We start from the raw sequence: 19517 nt of genomic DNA, 5'->3' as shown, positions 1-19517 counted from the left end.
TGGCCTGGGAAGGCAGTGGAGGATGGCCCAAGTGCTTGGGTGCCTGCACCCGCATGGGAGACCAGGAGGAAGTACCTGGTTCCTGGCTTCGGATCGGCATAGCACCAGCTGTGGCAGCCATTTGGGGAGTGAACCAACGGAAGGAAGACCTGTCTCTCTGTCTCTCTCTCTCACTGTCTATAACTCTACCTGTCAAATAAATTAAACAAAAATGGTGTTTAAAAAAAAATACAAATCAGACAAGGCCAGGAAGCTGCCAGCCCCTTCTTGCCCTCTGGGGAAGGTCCCTTTGCCTTCGCCTGCTTGACCACGCCCCTCTCATCCAGCCAGGCTTTTGCTCTGTCCCTCATCTGTGTCCCCCTCCCCAACCCCATATGCTGGAAACTTGGGTTCTTTCTGTGACCTTTGGCCCTTCGAACACACGTTCCATGTGCCTCGCACTCTCTCCCCTCCTGATTCGCTCGGCCGTCTCCGAATCATCACAGATCTACTTGTGGTTCCTCCTTCCTCCGGGAAGCTTCGCTCAGCTGCAGACTGTATGGTCAGCCTGTGTCCCTTCCCAGGATTCCTCGGGGCATCTTATGCCCTGGGGGTGGGTGGGACAGATGACAAACACAGATGGAGAGCCAGGGTGGGTGGGGGGAGCACAGGTGCGAGTCTCTCTCGACGCTCTCAGCGACACAGCTGTTTGGCTGTTTCGGCTGGTGACTCTGCCTGGGTCTGAATTGGCCGTGCTCACCACCTGCTCCGGTCTCCAGGTCCCTGAAAGGCGGGAGGGAGAGAGGCAGCGGGTGATTGGCTGTCCGGATGTGTTCCATGTCTCTGCTTCTGAGAGACTCGTGTGTCCGTAGCCGTGTCGGGAGTTGCACTTGGGTGACCGAGGGGCTGAGCTAACAACCGGGTATGGGGAGCAGGCAGGGTCGTTGTCCTAGTTCTCTGGATTTGTCCTTAGGGAAAGTGAGGGCGTGAAGCAGAGCGGCTCCTGGGGAGACTCCGAAGTCGGACAGACCTGCGGTTAATCTTTGCTCTGCGTTCTTCCGCGTGTGACCTTGGCCAAGGGATTGCATCGCACAGAGCTGCGCTGTTCTCAGCTATACAATGGGCTTTCCAGGGGTCTCGGAATTGTAGGGGAAAATGCCTACAGCAGGCTGGACGCCTAGCTCATACTCAGTAGAACGGGACCTCTTTTCCCCTGGTTCCGAGTTTATTTGGGGCACAGTCCCAACCCCTGGTGGCAGCAGGTAGTGACAAGTGGGGACTGTGGCTCTCTGGAGCCAGCGTGATAACAGGCAGGCGGGAGCAGCAGGCTCCCTGCTAATCGTGTAATGCTGTTTCCTGTCCCCCACACGCCCGGTGACAGCTGGCTCGGGGAGGAGGGCAGAGAGATGAAATTTGCTCTAATTCCAACAAGCAGAGGGCGGGAGAGGGGCGGGGCTTATGCAGAGCTAGGAGCAGTCAGTCCGCAGAACCAAGTGGCCTCTGGCTTTGCCTGGGAAGCGACAGGGCCCTCACCACGCATCTCTGCAGCAGAGGTTCCGGAAGTGCACGTGAGGGCGTTGTCAATCTTCCACACGCATTGATAGTTTTGTCTTACAGAACCAATCGCTGCTTATGATACAAATGGGAGGGCTCTGGGCAAAGCAGAGTGAAGGACATGGATGATTCAAACATCCAGCCTCGTATAAAAATATTTCTGGAAAAGTTCTTCTGTGACTTAAAAATCTTTATCTTGAAATTTAATATTCTGTAAATTGCAGTACCCGGGTCTGGGGACGGAGGAGATGATTTTACAAGACGCGCCAGGCCTGTGAGGCCTAGATACTATTGCTTAGAACGAGACTCATTTCTCTTCATCAGTGAATTAGTTAGAAAGGCAGAGAGGCAGAGATAGATAGAGATCTTCCGTCCGGTGGCTCATTCCCCACATGCCCACAGCATCCAGGCCCGGGCCAGACTGAAGCCAGGAGCCAGGAATTCCATCTGGGTCTCCCACGTGGGTGGCAGGGACCCAAGGACTTGAGCCGTCACTGCTGCCTCCCCGGGAGTGAACTAGCAGGAGACCGGGGTGCAGAGTGGAGTCGGGGTGTGAAGCTGGGCCCTCTGATATGAGATGCAGGTGTCTCAGCCCGGGAGATGATTTTTTTTTAAAGATTCATTTATTTATTTGAAAGTCAGAGTTACATAGAGAGAAGGAGAGGCAGAGAGAGAGAGAGGGGTCTTCGACCCGATGGTTCACTCCCCAGTTGGCCACAACAGCCGTAGCTGCTCTGATCCAGAGCCAGGAGCCTCCACCAGGTCTCCCATGTGGGTGCAGGGGCCCAAGGACTTGGGCCATCTTCTACTGCTCTCCCAGGCCACATCAGAGAACTGGCTTGGAAGTGGAACAGCGGAGACTCGAACCGGCACCCATATGGGATGTGAGCACTGCAGGCGGCGGTTTTACCTGCTATACCACAGCACCAGCCCCGAGATGATTTTCATGGTGTGTGGACACACGGACACATGGGACCTGTGATTTCATAGACTTCATTGTTTTCAGTGAGACTGATTTCTTATGAAAGACGGGAGGGAGAAAGTAAGAAGGAACAGAGTTCATTGACGGTTAATTAAAGGGAAATACAAACAAAATAGCAGTAAAGCTAGCATTAAGATTGGTGAACATTGTCAAGATAATACACAAATAACAGAAATTGGAGAACTATGCATAAAGGCTTGGCCTGTGGAGGAATAGCTGGGGCTCTGCGGCTTCTGCAGACGGCCTAGCCCTGGGCTGTCATAGGACGTCCCTGTCTCTGAACTTGTGTCTGTCTTTCACGTGTACTGGGCCATGTTCTGGACCCCCCCTGGAGGCGGCAGGGCTGCCACTGGGAGTGGGGCCGGGAGAAGTTCAACGGAGATGGGAGCAGGCCTCCAGGGGAGAATGGGGTTTGACTCTCTTGGGAAGAGGGGCTGTCTGGCTGCGGTGGGCAGGTGGCTGTACCTCTAGGGAGGTGGAGTGCAGGGGTCAGATGCTGGGGCTCCCTGGGGGCCAGCCGTAGTGTTGCTGGGACAGGGTGGCACACCCAGAGCGGCTCCTGGAAGCATGGACTTCTAGAGAAAGAAGTACCTGCAAGAGATGGCATCTGGTCAACCTCCCCTTTTACGAACAAGGGGACACTGAGTCCCAGAGACTGACTTATATGTATTCAAGTATTTTTTTAAAGCTTTATTTATTTATAGGAAAGGCAGAGTTACCGAGAGAGAGAGAGAAAGAGAGATCTTTAATCTGCTGGTTCACCCCCCCGCAAATGGCCACAGCTTGGCTGGCCATAGCCAGAAGGCTGGAACTCCATCTGTGTCTCCCACACTGGTGGCAGGGGCCCAGGTCTTTGGGTCATCCTCCGCTGCTTTCCCAGGTGTATTAGTAAGGAGCTGGATCAGAAGTGGAATAGCGGGGACTTGAACTGGCACTCATATGGGATTCCAGCATCCCAGGCAGCAGCTTAACTGCTGCACTGTCACATCAGCCCCCATTCAGGTTTCAATCTGTTGTTTTGCTGATTCAACAAGTGCAGTTATTAAGTGCTTGCTGTATGCCAGTCCCTGGAGAATGTCAGTACTCAGAGGAGCAGGGCCCACAAGGGAACAATGGTCTCTGGAGTCAGGGTCCAGGATGAGCTGCTGAGTGGCTCTGGGGCCCCTCGTCCGCTGAGCCTCTGGTTCCTCACCTGTAAAACGGGGCTGCTGATAGAACCGACCTCCAGGGCCCCCGCAAGGATGCCATGAGGTGACGCGTGAGTGCCGACTGCTGTGCTGCGTGTGCACATCCGGCCGGTCCCATCTGCTCTCTGTGTGTGACCAGCCAAGGTGGGATTGTGGGGTGCCCCAGCTTTCACTGCAGGGCAGCCCCAGCCTACTTAAAGAGCAAGGGGGCGCAAGCAAACTACCTCAGTCATTCCAGGAATAACTCCGAGGCCGTGCCACATTTTGTATGAATGCTCCGTAAATGTCACCTGCAGGGAGAAGAGGAGGCATTGCAGGTGGCCCCTGGGCACCAGGTTAACCAAGAGACACCAGGAGGCGCTTTGCTTCGTGGGTCAGGAGCTGGACAGGAGCCCGCTTGGCGGTTCTCGCTGACTGGGGCTGCAGACAGAAGCGGGGCCAGGGCTGGATGTGAGGATGGCCCACTCACATGACACAGGACACAGCTGGGACTCACTGGCCGCCTGCTGCAGCATCTGCCGGTGGCCGTGTCCCGCTCGTGCGCTCAGGACGTGGAAGCCTCAGGGTGATCTGGGAAGTCATGTGGTGTCACCTCTGCTGCATCCTATTGGCTGAATGTGACCCACTAGGGTGGGTTGGGAGCCCAAGGGGGAGGGACCCCACCCAGAGTTACACAGAGATAGAAGGAGAGGTAGAGAGAGAGAGAGAGAGAGAGAGAGAGGTCTTCCATCCGGTCTTTCACTCCCCCTGATGGCCACAATGGCCAGAACTGCACTGATCTGGAGCAAGGAGCCAGGAGCTTCTTTGGGGTCTCCCATGTGGGTACAGGAGCCCAAGATCTGGGCCATCTTCCACAGGTTTCCCAGGCCACAGCAGAGAGCTGGATCGAAAGAGGAGCAGCCGGGACTTGAACCGGCACCCTTATGGGATGCTGGCACTGCAGGCTGTGGCTTTAACCCACTGTGCCACAGTGCCGGCTCCTCAAACCTGTATCTCTACAGCGTTATCAGGAGGCCAGGCAACTGTGGCTGGGTCACAGCTGGGGACCTTGATGGCCTTGGAGACCTTCACAGAGGGAAGGAAGTTGCCTGTACTTGCTGGCACATGGAGAGGCACAAGGACTGGGAGTTGGTTTACCTGGGTTTTCACCCACCCAGCCAGGTATTGGGTGGGGACATTGGAGCCACGGTGTCTAGGCTGGACTGGAGCTCACCATTACCCAGGCCTGGTCCCTGAACATGAGGGGAGTCCACGCTCCCCACTGGAAACTGCCATCCTCACCCTCCTCTGGGGGTGCCTGCCTACATCCACCCACTGCCCCCTGCTTCTGGAGGGATGCTGCTGTTTTAAAAATTCAAATTTATTTGAAAGGCAGAATTACAGAGAGAGAGGGAGAGACAGAGATTTTGTATCCACTGGTTCATTCCCCAAATGGCTACAACAGCCAGGGCTGGGCTGCACTGAAGCCAGGAGCCAGGAGCTGCATCTGAGTCTCCCACGTGGGTGCGGGGGCCCAAGCACTTGGGTCATCTTCTACTGCTTTCCCAAGCCATGAGCAGGGAGCTGGATCAGCAGTGGAGCAGCCAAGACTCGAACCAGCATCCATATGAGATGTCCGTGCTGTAGGCGGCAGCTTTACCAGCTTTGCCACAGCAGCAGCTCTGGGAATGTTTATTTTTTTTATAAGATATTTCTTTACTTATTTGAAAGTCAGAGTTACACAGAGAGAGGAGAGGCAGGGAGAGGTCTTCCATTCACTGGTTCACTCTCCAATTGGCCTGTATGGCTGGAGCTGCGCTGATCTGAAGCCAGGAGCCAGGATCCTCTTCCGGGTCTCCCACGTGGGTGCAGGAGCCCATGGACTTGGGCCATCTTCCACTGCTTTCCCAGGCCATAGCAGAGAGCTGGATGGGAAGTGGAACAGCCAAGACTAGAATTGGCGCCCATATAGGATTCCGGCTCTGCAGGTGGCAGCTTTCCCTGCTGCGCCACCGCACCAGCCCCGGGTATGCTTCTTAATATGGATTGAAGACCCCTTTTTGAAGACTCATTGAAAGCAAGACACTCTCTGAAAATCTCCAATGTAGAAGCAGGAAAACCTTTCAAGTAATTTCAAGGGAATTGTGAGCCTGGGGCCCCTAAAAGGTTAAGAATCCTTCCGTTTGACACTCCCCTCCCTTGTCCCGTCCGTCCTGAGTGTAAAGTAATGTTCAGCTGCTGCCCGCACAGGGTCATTGTTTTCAATCTGAAAGTGGAGCGTGGTGCTCGCTCAGGCTCCTGGTTAAAGATGATCCAGGAGCTCAGTGATTGCCAAGGCCTTGCTCTGGAGAAGGCGTTACCTCCCCATGAGCCACGAAGCCCTGCCTGGTTGGTGACAGCCTCTCTCTGCCAGCAGGGTTTGGGTGCAGCAAGAGGTCACGGGGACTGGGAGCTCACGCTGAAGAAGCACCTCTTGATTTTTTCAAATGAAATGCCTTTTTAATTTTTAAAGATTTAGTTTATTTATTTGAAAGGCAGAGTTAGAGAGAGAGAGAGAGAGAGAGAGAGAGGTCGTCCATCCCCTGGCTCACTGCACAATGGCTGTGACAGCCAGGGCTGGGCCAGACTGAAATCCGGAGCCAGGGATATTTTTTGGGTCTCCCACATGGGTGCATTAGCAGGAAACTGGATCGGAAGTAGAACAGCTGGGATTCGAACCTGCACCCACATGGGATGTAGGCGCTGCATGCGGCCGCTTAGCCTTTATACCACCGTGCCGGCCCAGGCAGCCGCTCTTGGGTCACAGATGTCTGTGAAGCCCACAGACCCCCAGAGCAGCCCTCGGCTGCTTTCCTCGGGCCTTCCTCCCCCTGCCCAGCCCCACGGTGCTGCGAGCCACTCGCCCGTCCACACCCTTGTGGTCTCTACGGAAGTGTGAACGCCAGATACAGTTAAGGTGTACAAGGGATTGTCTTCATGCGTGTCTACGTAGTGGCATCATTTTCTTGTCTTTCCCCTCAGTGAGAACATTTGAGATCCGCCCCCAGCACGTTCCGGGTGTCTGGGACGGCGTTGTTAGCCACGTTCGCGTGCCGCCGCATTCCTCATCCTGCACACATGAAACTGCACCTCTCGACTTCTCCCTCCCAGCTTCCTTTCTGCTCTCGGCTGCTGCGAGCTGACTCCTTTCCAGTGGCACGAGCTGGAGAGGTGGTGCCGTGTTGGTCTTCGCGTGTCTGGCTTGATGGCCTTCAGATGTGTTTGCATTGAGAGGATTTCTTACATTTAATGAAGTTTTTCAAAAGTCTTGTTTATTTATTTTGTTTCAGAGGGAGAGGGAGGGATGAGAGAGAGAGAGAGAGAGAGAGAGAGAGAGAGAGAGAGGAAGAGGGAGGAGGAGGGGGAGAGGGAGCGCCCCAAGTGCCTGCAACGGCTGGGGCTGGGCCAGGATAAAACCAGGAGCCAGAAACTTACTCCAGGTCTCCCACAGGAGTGGCAGGGACCGCTGCCTGCTGCCTCCCGGGGCGTGCGTTGGCAGGAAGCTGGAATTCCGAGTGGAGCAGGAACAGGAAGCCAGGTGCTCTGAGTGGCATCCGGGTCCCCCAAGTGGCACCTTCACTGTGCCAAGCACCTGCTCCGGAATCTCCTTCTCTGTCGAGGCTGACTCGGGCTGTCGTGCAGGCTCAGCGCGTCCTCTGTGTCTGCTCCTCTCCTGACGGGCCCCTACATTGTCTCCTCCTCTCTTTTATTGCGAATAACGCCACGATACACCTGGGAATGCAGTTATCTCTCGGAGATAATGATCTCATTTCCGTTGGACAGCGTCCCAGAAGACAGATGGCTGAAGCGTATGGTGGTTCTGTTTGTAACTTTGTGAGTTACCGGCACACTCGTTTCTGTAGCGGCCGTACAAGGTATCTCCCTGCCTCAGCGTGCCACGGTTCCCTTCTCTCCACACTCCTGCCCACGCTTGCCACCTTTTGTCTTTTGGATGGCAGCCATGCCAGCAGGTGTGAGGTGCCGATGACCCAGTGCTGGCAGGATTTGCTTTGCCTAATGAGTAGTGAAGGGGACGATATTTTCATCTGCTTGTTGACCCTTGCGGGTCTGCCTGTAAGAAGCGCCTGTTCGGAGCCTCTGCTCATTTCCCCCTTTATTTATTTCAAGTCCACAATTTTTCATTCATGTGTTAATACCTGTACCTCCTTCTGGGGCACAGCACAGCGCGTCAATGCACAGACATGGGGCCAGCGCCATGGCTCACTTGGCTAATCCTCTGCCTGCGGTGCTGGCATCCCATATGGGTGCCGAGTTCTAGTCCCAGTTGCTCCTCTTCCAGTCCAGCTCTCTGCTGTGGCCCGGGAGGGCAGTGGAGGATGGCCCAAGTGCTTGGGCCCTGCACCTGCATGGGAGACCAGGGGGAAGCACCTGGCTCCTGCCTTCGGATCAGCGCAGCTCCAGACGTAGTAGCCATTTGGGGGGTGAACCAATGGAAGGAAGACCTTTCTCTCTGTTTCTCTCTCTCACTGTCTATAATTCTACCTCTCAAATAAAAAAAAAATGCACACACGGCATAAACCAATGAAACCAGTCACCCATTTGTAGCCGAACTGTTTGTTTTGTCTGGCTGCTAAGTTATATGACTTTCATCCACCCACATCACAGCAACATAGGGGAGCTTATTTAGCAAAATGGATGTCTTCCAGTCCCCCCCGGAAGTTTGGAGCATGGTGGCCCTGAACATGGGTCAGAGACTGCCCTTCAGCAAGGCCTCTCCAGGGACGGGTGGAGGTGTCCCGCGGTCACACCTGGCTCATCTCTGGCCCTAGGGAATGAGGAAACACATGTGCGGGGCGGGGGTTATGACCTTGTTTTTTGGAGCAGAGCCCACGCGGTGCTGTTTTGTGGGAAAGGCAGCCCTGTCTCTCCTTGTGTTGGAATTAACCGCGGTGCTGCTCCTGATCCTCCCATGTGAAAAAGTTAGAACTTACAGAAAACATGGAAAATTGGACAGGGAACACCCGTGTGCCACCGGGTGTTTGCCAGTTTGGATTCTGTCATTAATGTTCTGCTGTATATTTGCTTTATCCATCCACGCATCCCACCATCCGCCCATCCATCCATTCATCCATCCACCACCCATCACCTCTCTCTCCACCCATCCACAGATCTGTCTGTCCATCCATCCTTTTGTTTATTTATTTTTTAAAAAGATTTATTTATTTATTGGAAAGTCAGAGTTACAGAGAGGCAGAGGCAAAGAGAGAAAGAGAGAGAGAGAGAGAGAGAGAGAGAGAGTTCTTTCATCTGCTGTTTCATTTCCCAAATGCTCCTAACCACTGGATCTGGTCCAGGCCAAAGCCCAGAGCCAGGGGCTCCATCCGGGTCTCCCACAGGGGTGGCAGGGACCGGGTCCTGGGTGCCATCACTGCTGCCCCTGGGGAATTCAGAGTGGAGCCAGCACTCACACCCGGGCACTCCCATAGAGGGTGCAGGCTCCCCGGTGACGTCTGTACAGCGCCAAATGCCCAGTGCTGATGTTTTTTATCAGCGGAAGCCCTCAGTGTGCACCCTTTTATGGGCAGCTGCTCTCCCCTGGGGACACTGGATACTCTGTGTCCAGGCTGCACCCCAGAGCAATGACCCCAAATTCTCTAGGGGTGAGCTTGGGTGTCATCACTTGCTTTTCATTTCCCAGGGGATTAAACATCCAAGTTGGAAACCCATTCCCCAGGACAGAGTCCCACAGCCTTGCACAGCCCCGTCTCCCAGTGAGACCCATTTGCCTGCAGGTTTTGCCTGGGCTGTTTGGTGGGGGTGGGGAGGAGGCAGACACCCTGCTGGGACCCAGCGTATTCAGGGACCTTCACCAGTAGCTGCCTTGGGGGACCCTGCGAAGGTCAGCATTTGAACCCAAAGCCACCGGGAGGTCCTTGATGACCAATGGGCCCCCAAGTGGTCTCCCCCAGAACACAAAGAGGCCTACAGGTAGTCCCCTTGATACAGGAAGAAGTCTGCGGAAGGTCATTTAGTTAAAAAAAAAAACAATCAAAACAAGCAAGCAAACAAACAAAAAAACACCAAGAATTAAGGCGTGGTTGAACTGGTTAAAACTGTGGTTTCCTGATACCGAACTAAAACATTGAGCTGCTCCGTTCAGTCCTAGTACCTGGCGAGGCTGTTTGAGGAACTGTTACCATGATCTCATCACCCCTTCAGCCTGAATCAGTCTCTAGGGTCATGTCTGACCCTGTGGTGTGAGCTTTGACCTTGGAGACACAACTGTCCTGTGAGATGGCCTTGTGTGTCCCCTTCTGCGAACGGAGAATCTGCGGCAATGGGAGTTGATCTGGGTCATTTTTTTTTTTAAAGATTTATTTTATTTCTTTGAAAGGTGGTACCAAGAGAGGTAGAGACAGAGGTCTTCCATCTGCTGATTCACTCCACAAATGGCCGTAACGGCCGGAGCTAAGCTGATCCGAAGACAGGAGCCAGGAGCTTCTTCCGGTCTCCCACGTGGGTGCAGGGGCCCAAGCACTTGGGCCATCTTCTACTGCTTTCCCAGGCCATAGCAGAGAGCTGGATGGGAAGTGGAGCAGCTGGGACTCGACCCAGCATCCATATGGGATGCCGGTGCTTCAGACCAGGGCGTTAGCCTGCTGTGCCACAGTGCCGGCCCCTGGCTCATTCCTCCAGCTGCTCCCCAACTGCCCCACCGTGCCCATGCCACCTGTCCATGCTGTGCTGACCAAAACCTTTTTGGTGACTCATGGACCCCTTCTGAGCAAGCTTGGGCCTCTCCCTGGGAATACTGATGAGATTTAAATGTTTGGTATTTTGGGGCTGCAAGACCATGTGAAGCCTTGCAGAGTAAGAGCTGGCTCTGTGTGGCAAAGACGGCTCCCAAAGCTTGTGGAAAATGGAGTTAGAAGACAAGTTTATTTTGGTGCAAAGTTTTTGAAATCCACACATTGTTTTTTCCTGATACATATTTTCCTTGAACTGTATTTATTTATTTTTTTTTACAGATTTATTTATTTGTTTGAAAGGCAGAGTTACAGAGGGAGTAGAGCATGAATCCACTGCTTCACTCCCCCAAATAGCCGTAACAGCTGGGGCTGGGCCGGGCTGGAGACAGAAGCCAGGAACTCCGTCCGGGTCTCCCACGTGGCTGGCAGCGACCCAAGCACCATTTTCTGTTCTTTCCCAGGTGCGTTAGCAGGGAGCTGGGTCAGAAGCAGAGCAGCCTGAGACTCAACCCGGTGCTCATACAGGATGCTGGCAAGGCAGGCGGCAGCTTAACCCCCTGTGCCACAATGCCGACCCCTCCTGGAACTTTTTGGAGACCTCTTATAGAATGATGAACACTTCACAGGCTAGTGTTTGTTGCGCACAGCCCTCCCCACCTCACCGCCGCCAAGCTAAGTCTCTCCATGCACCATGTCACTTTTCAGCCTCAAGATGTGCCTGCTCTTAGTATTCCCATTTTATAGATAAGAGATTGAGACTTGGAGGAGGAAAGAGACCAGACGGCCAGTGGCCAAGTTCATGGTGGGGTTCTGATGTAGGGCACATCCATTTAGCCCAACTCGAGCCTGAACTTGAAAGTACCCCCTGTAAGATACTATTAGCTTGAGGCTTCCCAAGGGGGCCTCAAAGCCAAGTTGTCACAAACGATGGGTGCTCAGGGGCAGGGAGAAAGGTGTCTGAGATTCTTGGCCCCTCTCCCATCACACAACACCCGTGGAATCCACGCTGGGAAGTTTATATAGTCTCCTTGTGCCTGTCGGTTCTCACTAGCGAGATGGTGCCATGGTCTTCAGCTTGCCGGTGTGCTGCGAGCTAACTAATAAAAATGATTAGAAAGTGCTTTGCAGACACGATGGAGTGTGCGATTATTTATTATTGGCACCGGGCTAAATCGCACCTAGGGCGTGCCCTCCACGGCTCCCGCTGTGTCCACCCGGGCTTGGAGTAGAGTGACTCCCCCAAGCGTGTTAGAAAGTGAGTAAGTCGGGAACACTCTCCCGGGAGTGGCGGTGGGGGGGGGGGGGCGCGGGGGGGGGCTTTGTAGATTTTAATCACGGATGAAAGTGTTAGCAAGGAGAGGAATTTGCCCCACAAGAGCAGGATTTTCCAGTCCCTAGCTTTGCCCGCACTGCTCTGCTTGTTGGAAAACGGCCGCCAGAAATTGGATAAGCGTCACCGGGGGAAAACAAAAGCAAACACGGCACGCCGGCACGCCAGCGCTCCGGCGCTCCGGCCACCTGCCCCCGTGAAAGGGCCGATTGAGTGGGCTGCGGTGGAAACGGTCCTCGGGGGTGTCGCTTGGCTGGCGGCGGGCTCAGGGTGCAGTTGGGCCGTGGGCTTCAATATTCCCTTGTAACGTTTTACAACCAGACCCGGCGACAATGGCGTCATTCAGGGCACCCGCTCACGTGGAACAGAATGTGATGGGGGGGGGGCGGAGCTGGGGCAAGGCTGCTCTGCAGGCTCCGACACTCACTCGGGATCCCAGCTTCCCTCCGGAGTGCAGGCAGGTGGAGCGCGTGTAGCAGGCTGATGCAGCCACAAAGCGCTGGGGTGTGGACGGCTAAAGGTTGCTCGAACGGGGAGTTGAGCAGTAGATGCTGACCTCGCTGGGGTACAGCCTCTGTCACCAGCATGCTGCTTTGTCTAGTGGGTGGTTGTCTTTGCCACGCAGCTGGTGTACAGGCCAACAATTTCCCCATTATCAAGAGGGAACGAGTGGGCAAATCATGGCTGTACCTTGTCTTAGCTGTGTGGCCCAGGGTGAGGCACTTAACCTCTCTGCGCATGCATTTCGTTGTCTCTAAAGTACCTCTAAGTACGGGCAGGAAGGGATTCTGTATCCACGATCAGATGAGGGGAGGCATTGCAGTCACACAGCACAGCACCTGGAACGTTAGGTGATGCTGAGAGCGGCAGGGGTGATGATGAGGAGGAGGAGGAAGGGGAGGAGGATGCTGATGAGGAGGATGGAGATCTGCCTTGTGTGGCTGCCCAGATTCGCAAGGGCTTTTCAGCTTTCTCTTTCGTTCTCTCGCGCCCGGGCTTTGTCATGGATGCTCTTAGGCTGCAGAGTTGATCTGCGGGACGGACGCTAACCAGATCCCTCTGGCTGATGGAGGGGCCGGTGCAAACCACCCCGGCGCTGTTTGCTTCTGACATTTTCTTCGCTTTGCTGAGGCCCTTCCGTGGGTGAGCGAGAAGCCCCCGCGCCCGTCCACTCCCGCGTTTTGACACCTGTCAGCCGGCTCGAGGCCGTGGCGTGTCAGCACTGAAGGAGACGTTCTTGACGGATGGCAAGGGTGCCGCTTCCAGCACCTCGGAGGGAAGCAGGCCACGGGGGCCCGGGAGTGACGGGGCCCTCCCAGCCTTCCTGCTTCTCTGAGTGTCAATAATCAAAAGCAGAATTTGGCCTTCCAGAGAGTAATTTTGCAATTTGGCGGTGCTGGAATGGAGAACTCCACGGAGTCCATTGATACGTTCTCTTGTAAATTCCCCTGGCCAACATTTTTTTGGGAGTTATTTTCTTTAATTAAAGAAAAAAAAAAGTCCTCATTAAAAATATAAAACCCAAAGAGATTTTTCCCCATCCTGTTGGAGCTGTGACAGCCCAGTGCTCAAACTCGCAGACCCAAATAGAAATCCCAGCAGGATCTGACAACTTTTGTAATGTCTCATTATTATTATACTTCTTCTTCTTCTTCTTCTTCTTTTTCCATTACGTAGCTTGAACCACAAAGCCAGAGCTATAAAGCTAATTTCATTCCTTTCAGCCTCCTGGCCCAGGGGGCAAGTTCTCTCTGGCATGGTGCTGGGGATGGCTCCAGCTTTGGGTCTGAGATGGCATATGCCACAGGGCAGCTCGGCTACGGGACCCCTGGGTGTCGTGAGGGTGTCTGAAGCCCCATGGAAACTTGGCCGTGGATGCCCAGTGTCCCCTGTCTGGCCACTCTGTCATGCTCTGACATGACAAACAAAGGCTGGGGCACAGGCCAGAGGTGGTTACACCCAGGATGGTTGGGAGATATGGGCAGGGAGTCTTGGCTCTGAACTCCTCCTCCTTGGATTTAAAAAATCAAAAGAAGTTTTCTGGCTCTGTGACCTTGGTCAGCTTGCTCAGTCTCCATGGGCCTCAGTTTTCCTGATCTGTGAAATGGGGACACAAGAACACCTCCCTCCTAGGAGCACAGCAGGAATGAAACGGGCTAAGGAAGCTTCCTTCGAAAGGAGCTATGGGTAGGTCTTTGTATAGGACAGGATTCCGGGGGAGGGGTGGTGCTTTAATTTTTTTTTTTTTTTTTTGAGAGGCAGAGTGGACAGTGAGAGAGAGACAGAGAGAAAGGTCTTCCTTTTGCTGTTGGTTCACCCCTCAATGGCTGCCGCGGCCGGTGCATCACGCTGATCCGAAGCCAGGAGCCAGATGCTTCTCCTGGTCTCCCATGCGGGTGCAGTGCCCAAGTACTTGGGCCATCCTCCACTGCACTCCTGGGCCACAGCAGAGAGCTGGCCTGGAAGAGGGGCAACCGGGACAGAATCCAGCGCCCCGACTGGGACTAGAACCCGGTGTGCCGGCGCCACAAGGCAGAGGATTAGCCTGGTGAGCCGCGGCACCGGCTGAGTGCTTTAATTTTAATGCTTAAGCTTTTAGTTCAATTGCATTGCAGGGGCTCCAGATTATACCACAAACCCATGATTTTTCAGATGCTACTGCATACAAGCAGGCAAAGCTTATCTGGCCAAAAATTGATTAAAAAAATGCAATATGGGGAAAAATGGATGGTTCTGAGTCAGGGCAGAAATTGCAACTGGCTGCCTTCTGGGGCTTACAGGGAGGTTTTCCTCTCAGCTGTGAGTGCCTCGGGCTCCCCAGCACCTGCTCCACTCCGCAGAGGCACATGGTGAAAGGCACCAAGCAGAACACACAGGTTACAGATGAAGACAGTTATGCAGAAATGTAGCTATCAGATATAGTTTCACTTTTTGGAAAGGATTTATTTGTTTGAAAAGCAGAGAGAGAGAGAGAGAGAGAGAGAGAGAGAGAGCAAGTGAGCTTCCATCTACTGGTTCACTCCCCAAATGCCCACAACAGCCGTTTCTGGGTCAGCCTGCGGCCAGGAGCCAGGAGCCCCATCTGGGTCTCCCACATGGGTGGCAGGAGCCCGAGGACTTGAGCCGCCATCTGCTGCTTCCCGGATGCCTTGTAGGAAGCAGGATTGGGAGCAGGACTCCATCCTAGGCATCCCAAAGGCTGTTGAACTTGCTGCACCACAACACTTGCCCCCAAAATTTATCTTTTATTTATTTGAATGGCAGAGAGACAGAGACAGAAACAGAGACAGAGATCTCTTGTCTGCTGGTTTACTTTCCAAATTCCTGAGCAGCCAGGGCTGGGCCAGGCTGAAGCCAGGAGCTCAGAACTCATTCCACGTTTTGCATGCAAGTGGCAGGGACCAAACCAAGTTCTTGAGCCACCACCTGCTCCCCCCCACCCCCCGCCCCACGCACATCAACAAGGAGTTGGATGGGGAGCAGAGCAGAGACTCAGACCTAGGCACTGTGCTATGGGACATGGGCAGTCAAATGGCTTCTTAGACAGTGCACCCAATGCCCACCTTGACAATATTTCTGGGGCTGGTAGCAGGTAAAGCCACCACCTATGAGGCAGGCATCCCATATGGGTGCTGGCTCAAGTCCCGGCTGCTCCACTTCTGATCCAGCTCCCAGCTAATGTGCCTGAGAAAGCAGCAGAGAATGGCCCAAGTCCTTGGGTCCCTGCTGTCCACATGGGAGACCCAGATGAAGCTCCTGGCTCCTGGCTTCGGCCTAGCCCAGCCCTGGCCATTGTGGCCATCTGCAGAGTGCACCAGCAGATGGAAGATCTCTCTGTCCCTCTCCTCCTCTCTCTGCAACTCTGCCTCTCAAATAAATAAATAAATCTTTTGAAAAACCTTTCTGAGTGGTGATGAGGCAATATGTATGCTTTATAAATGCCTTGCTCAAGGTCCCCTCCCCACCCTAAGTGGGATGAGGATGTTCATGGGTGAATCTTTTTCCTTCTTCCACACTCTGATGTTTCTAGTCATTGTCTCTTATCTTCTCATTCTATTAATTTTTTCATTGACACATAATATTTATGGGGCATCGTTTGATATCTTTCAAGATAACTATAGGAGTCCAAGGGTTCCCTTGTCTCTTTTTACAAAAGAAATCTGTTTATCCATGTTACTGGAGAAGCAGAGAGACAGACAGAAGGGCAGAGAGAGGTCTTCTGTCTGGTGCTTCATTCCCCTTACGCCTGCAACAGCTGGAGCTGGACAGACCCACGCTGGGAGCCTGTACTCATGTGGGTCTTCCCATATGGGTGGCAGGGACCCAAGACCTTGGGCCGTCACTGCCTCCCAGGGTGCACATCAGCAGGAAGCTGGAATCGGAAGCAGAGCCGGGACTCGAACCAGGCCCTCTGATAAGGGGTGGGGGTGTCCCACGTGGTGTCTTAACTGCTGGGCCGAATGCCCGCCTCCTGCCGTCCCTTTTGTCTTTAGCCGGGTCCTCCTCTCACCTCCTGTCCCACTGCCCCTGTGTGAGCCACCTCCCACCCTTGTGCTTCCGCTGGGGTTCCTGGTGCTGCTTCCCAGGAGAGGATGCGGTTGACGCTGCCAGGTCTCATCCCCCGGGGCTGTCTCATAGGCCAGGGAGCTCCAGGACAGCCCATCTGGAACTCCTCAAAGGAGGCCGTCCGTGGGCTGTCACTGCATTGCTGTGCGTGGAGCCAAGTGTAGACCCCAGGCGCTGATCTCTCTGCCTGGTCGGGGCACTGCCTTCGCTCCGCCCCCACTTTCCCAAGTCAGCAACAGTCTCGAAGGTTGCCATTGGCTGAGCTCTTGCCGCGGGCCGAGTGCAACCCCGTTATGCCTGGGTGCAGGTGGCATGGGAAAGTGAGGGGCATCCCTGGAGACAAGGACAGCAGCTCAGGGAGAGAACTCCCTCCGCGGCGGGAGCAGCAGGCTGACCGGCTCACACCCGCATCCCCTGGCGGCTCAGCTATCCTCCCCTACCGGCTGCGCACAAGGACTTCAGCCCTGATTTGAAAGCCATTTCTTTCAAATTAGCAACAAGCAGAGACATTTAGGGCTGCAGCGTGCCATTTCGGCACATGTACACAGCGAGCAAGTCGGGGTGGCCGTGCCCCCTTCTCCCGCATTTCTGTGTGGCTGGGGGCTTGGGAACCTTCTGGTTGTCGATATGATGTGTGCTAGGTGGTTGGGAGCTGCAGGCCCTCACCACGCCCACACCGTGGAACCCAGCAGCTGACTCCTTTGGTCCAACTCCCTGCCTCCCCACCATCGCTCCCAGCCCTTGGTAATCACTAAGATTGGGATTTATTTTTTAGCTTCCACTCATGAGTGAGAACATGCAGGATTGGTCTGTCTGGGTCTGGCTTATTTATTTTATGAAGTCCTCCGGTTCTACCCATTCTGCTGTAGTTAACAGGATTTCCTTCTTTTTTTATGGCTGAATAACATTCCATTCTACTTACACCACATTTTCTTAATTCATTCATCGGCTGATGGGCGCCTTGGTTGATGCTGTATCTTGGTTGTTGTGGACAATAACAGCCTTGTTTTAATATCCAGAGGTGAGGTCCAAATGACTGCCCAAGCCATCTGGACTTTTTTTTTTTTAAAGAAGATTTATTTATTTATTTATTTGAAAGTCAGAGTTACAGAAAAAAAAAAAAAAAAGGGAGAGAGAGAGAGAGCACTTCCACCTGCTAGTTCACTCCCCGGATGTTTGCAACAGCCAGTGCTGGGCCAGGCTGACACCTGGAGCCAGGAGCCTCATCTGGGTCTCCCAGTTGGGTGGAAGGGCCCAAACTTCTGCTTCTTTTTCCAGGCCATTAGCAGGGAGCTGGATCGGAAGTGGAGCAGCCGGGACATGAACCCGTGCCTGTCATTTCACTTTCAAATGAAGGGAATTGGAAGACACGTGGATTAGACTGGAATACTCTTTTTATTTTTTTGACATGAACTTTTTTTCATTTGAAAGGCAGAGAGAGAGAGACAGAGAGACAGAGAGAGAGATCTTTCATCCATCGATTCACTCACCCTGTGGCCCACAAAAGCCAGGAATGAGCCGGCCTTGGGCCATCATCCCCTGCTTTTCCAAGTATATTCACAGGAAGCTGGATCAGCAGCAGAGTAGCCAGGACTCAAACCAAGCACTCTGATATGGGACACGGGCTTCCCAAATGGTGGCTTAACCACGGCACCCAGTGCCTACCCTGAGAAGAGGGAGTCTTTTTTTTTTTAAATAAGGATTTATTTATTTAAAAGTCACAGTTACACAGAGAGAGGAGGAAAGGCAGAGAGAGAGAGAGAGAGAGAGAGAGAGAGAGAGAGGTCTTCCATCTGCTGGTTCATTCCCCAATTGACTGCAACGGCCAGAGCTGCGCCGAACCCAAGTCAGGAGCCAGGAGCTTCCTCTGGGTCTCCCACGCGGGTGCGGGGGTCCAAGGACTTGGGCCAGAGAAGAGGGATTCTTGACTAAGGGGTCCTCCTTTACCTGTCTGCCCTTGTGTGAAGCTGTTCGTAAGCCTACTTGCCTAATGTATAAGGCAGGAGAAGCGAGTGCCCAAGTACACATCCAGGGCGTGTGACGTACAAGACGAAACTGCATTCCTGCGCCCCGCAGAGACCACTGGTTTCTTATCCTGGGACTTCCCTGATGGGTTCTGAGCCCCCCGCTCGGCCATTGGGGGTCGTCCAGGGCACTGACCAGCGCTGTTTCCCATCTCCTCTCTTGCAGTAAAGAGTACCCCGTGGTTCCCCGGAGCACGGTGCGGCAGAAGGTGGCCTCCAACCACAGCCCGTTCAGCAGTGAGCCCCGGGCTCTCTCTGCCTCCTCCAACTTGGGGTCCCAGTACCAGTGTGAGAACGGGGTCTCCGGCCCCTCGACGGACCTTCTGCCCCCTCCCAACCCGTACCCCCTGGCCCAGGAGCACGGCCAGATTTATCACTGCACCAAGCGGAAAGGTGAGTGCGACAGCCCCAGCCCGGCGCGCCTCCTCCCCACCTCTTCCTCCTTCCCTGGCGGTGGCCGAGTGTGCGCGGTGCCATCTGTTGATTCTGAACACGTAAGCGACACAGAAGCGCACAGAGACACAGGTCAAGTTGAAGGGGCTCCAATGCCCCTTTTCTTGGAGAAAACGTACTTGGCATGAGCAGGATTTCAGGACCATTGGGGTGAACCCCACCTCAGCCATTGGGAGACTGGCAAGCAGAGCCAACTTACTGAGCCTGGTTTTTAAACAGTCTGTGGGTGCACGGTCATGGAAGGCCTTTTCTCCTGGACGTGGCTCGAGGGCATCGTCACCATGGCAGTCCTCTGTTGGCTCAGGGCTACCCTGCACGTAGCTTGGCTCTAAGATGCACCTGTGTTAGACGTTAGAGGGGCCAGTGCAGGGCCTTTGGTAGTCTGACACCCAGTGCTTCAGTCTCAAGAAAAAAAAAAACTCACTCCCAGGAACCCATGGCCACGGGCGCTCCATGTGGCGAGCAGCAGTTTGGCCATTTGACACGTGCCCATGTTGGCCTTGTGAAAAACCACGCTTGGGGCCAGCCTGGGGCTGGGGAGCTGAGCCGGGCGAAGCCTGACTCCCAGACTCACCTGAGGCCCATTCAGGCCCCGTGGATTCCCCAAGGCTTGAAGAGTGTCCGTGCAGCAGGCCCCCTGGCCCGACTCCCAGCACGTCCGCTGGCGGAGGGGCTGGAGACCAGATGCTCGGAGACGCGTCCGACTCCTTAGCA

At 54.2% G+C, this 19517-nt stretch overlaps 1 protein-coding gene across 3 annotated transcripts in view; it reads left to right on the top strand.

The window, feature by feature from the left end:
• Nucleotides 1-19517, top strand: part of TBX5 (T-box transcription factor 5) — an 87025-nt gene that overhangs the window by 57552 nt on the left and 9956 nt on the right. For all 3 annotated transcript variants that reach the window (XM_051826595.2, XM_051826594.2, XM_008272284.4), the window contains exon 8: nucleotides 18517-18743. In XM_051826595.2, coding sequence (XP_051682555.1) covers nucleotides 18517-18743 — 227 coding nt within the window. The remainder of the gene's footprint in view (nucleotides 1-18516; nucleotides 18744-19517) is intronic.

This window comes from Oryctolagus cuniculus, chromosome 21 (genome assembly GCF_964237555.1).
Source record: "Oryctolagus cuniculus chromosome 21, mOryCun1.1, whole genome shotgun sequence".
Lineage (NCBI taxonomy): Eukaryota > Metazoa > Chordata > Mammalia > Lagomorpha > Leporidae > Oryctolagus > Oryctolagus cuniculus.
The sequence above is the reverse complement of the archived record's forward strand: the minus strand, read 5'-3'. Positions and strand labels throughout refer to the sequence as shown.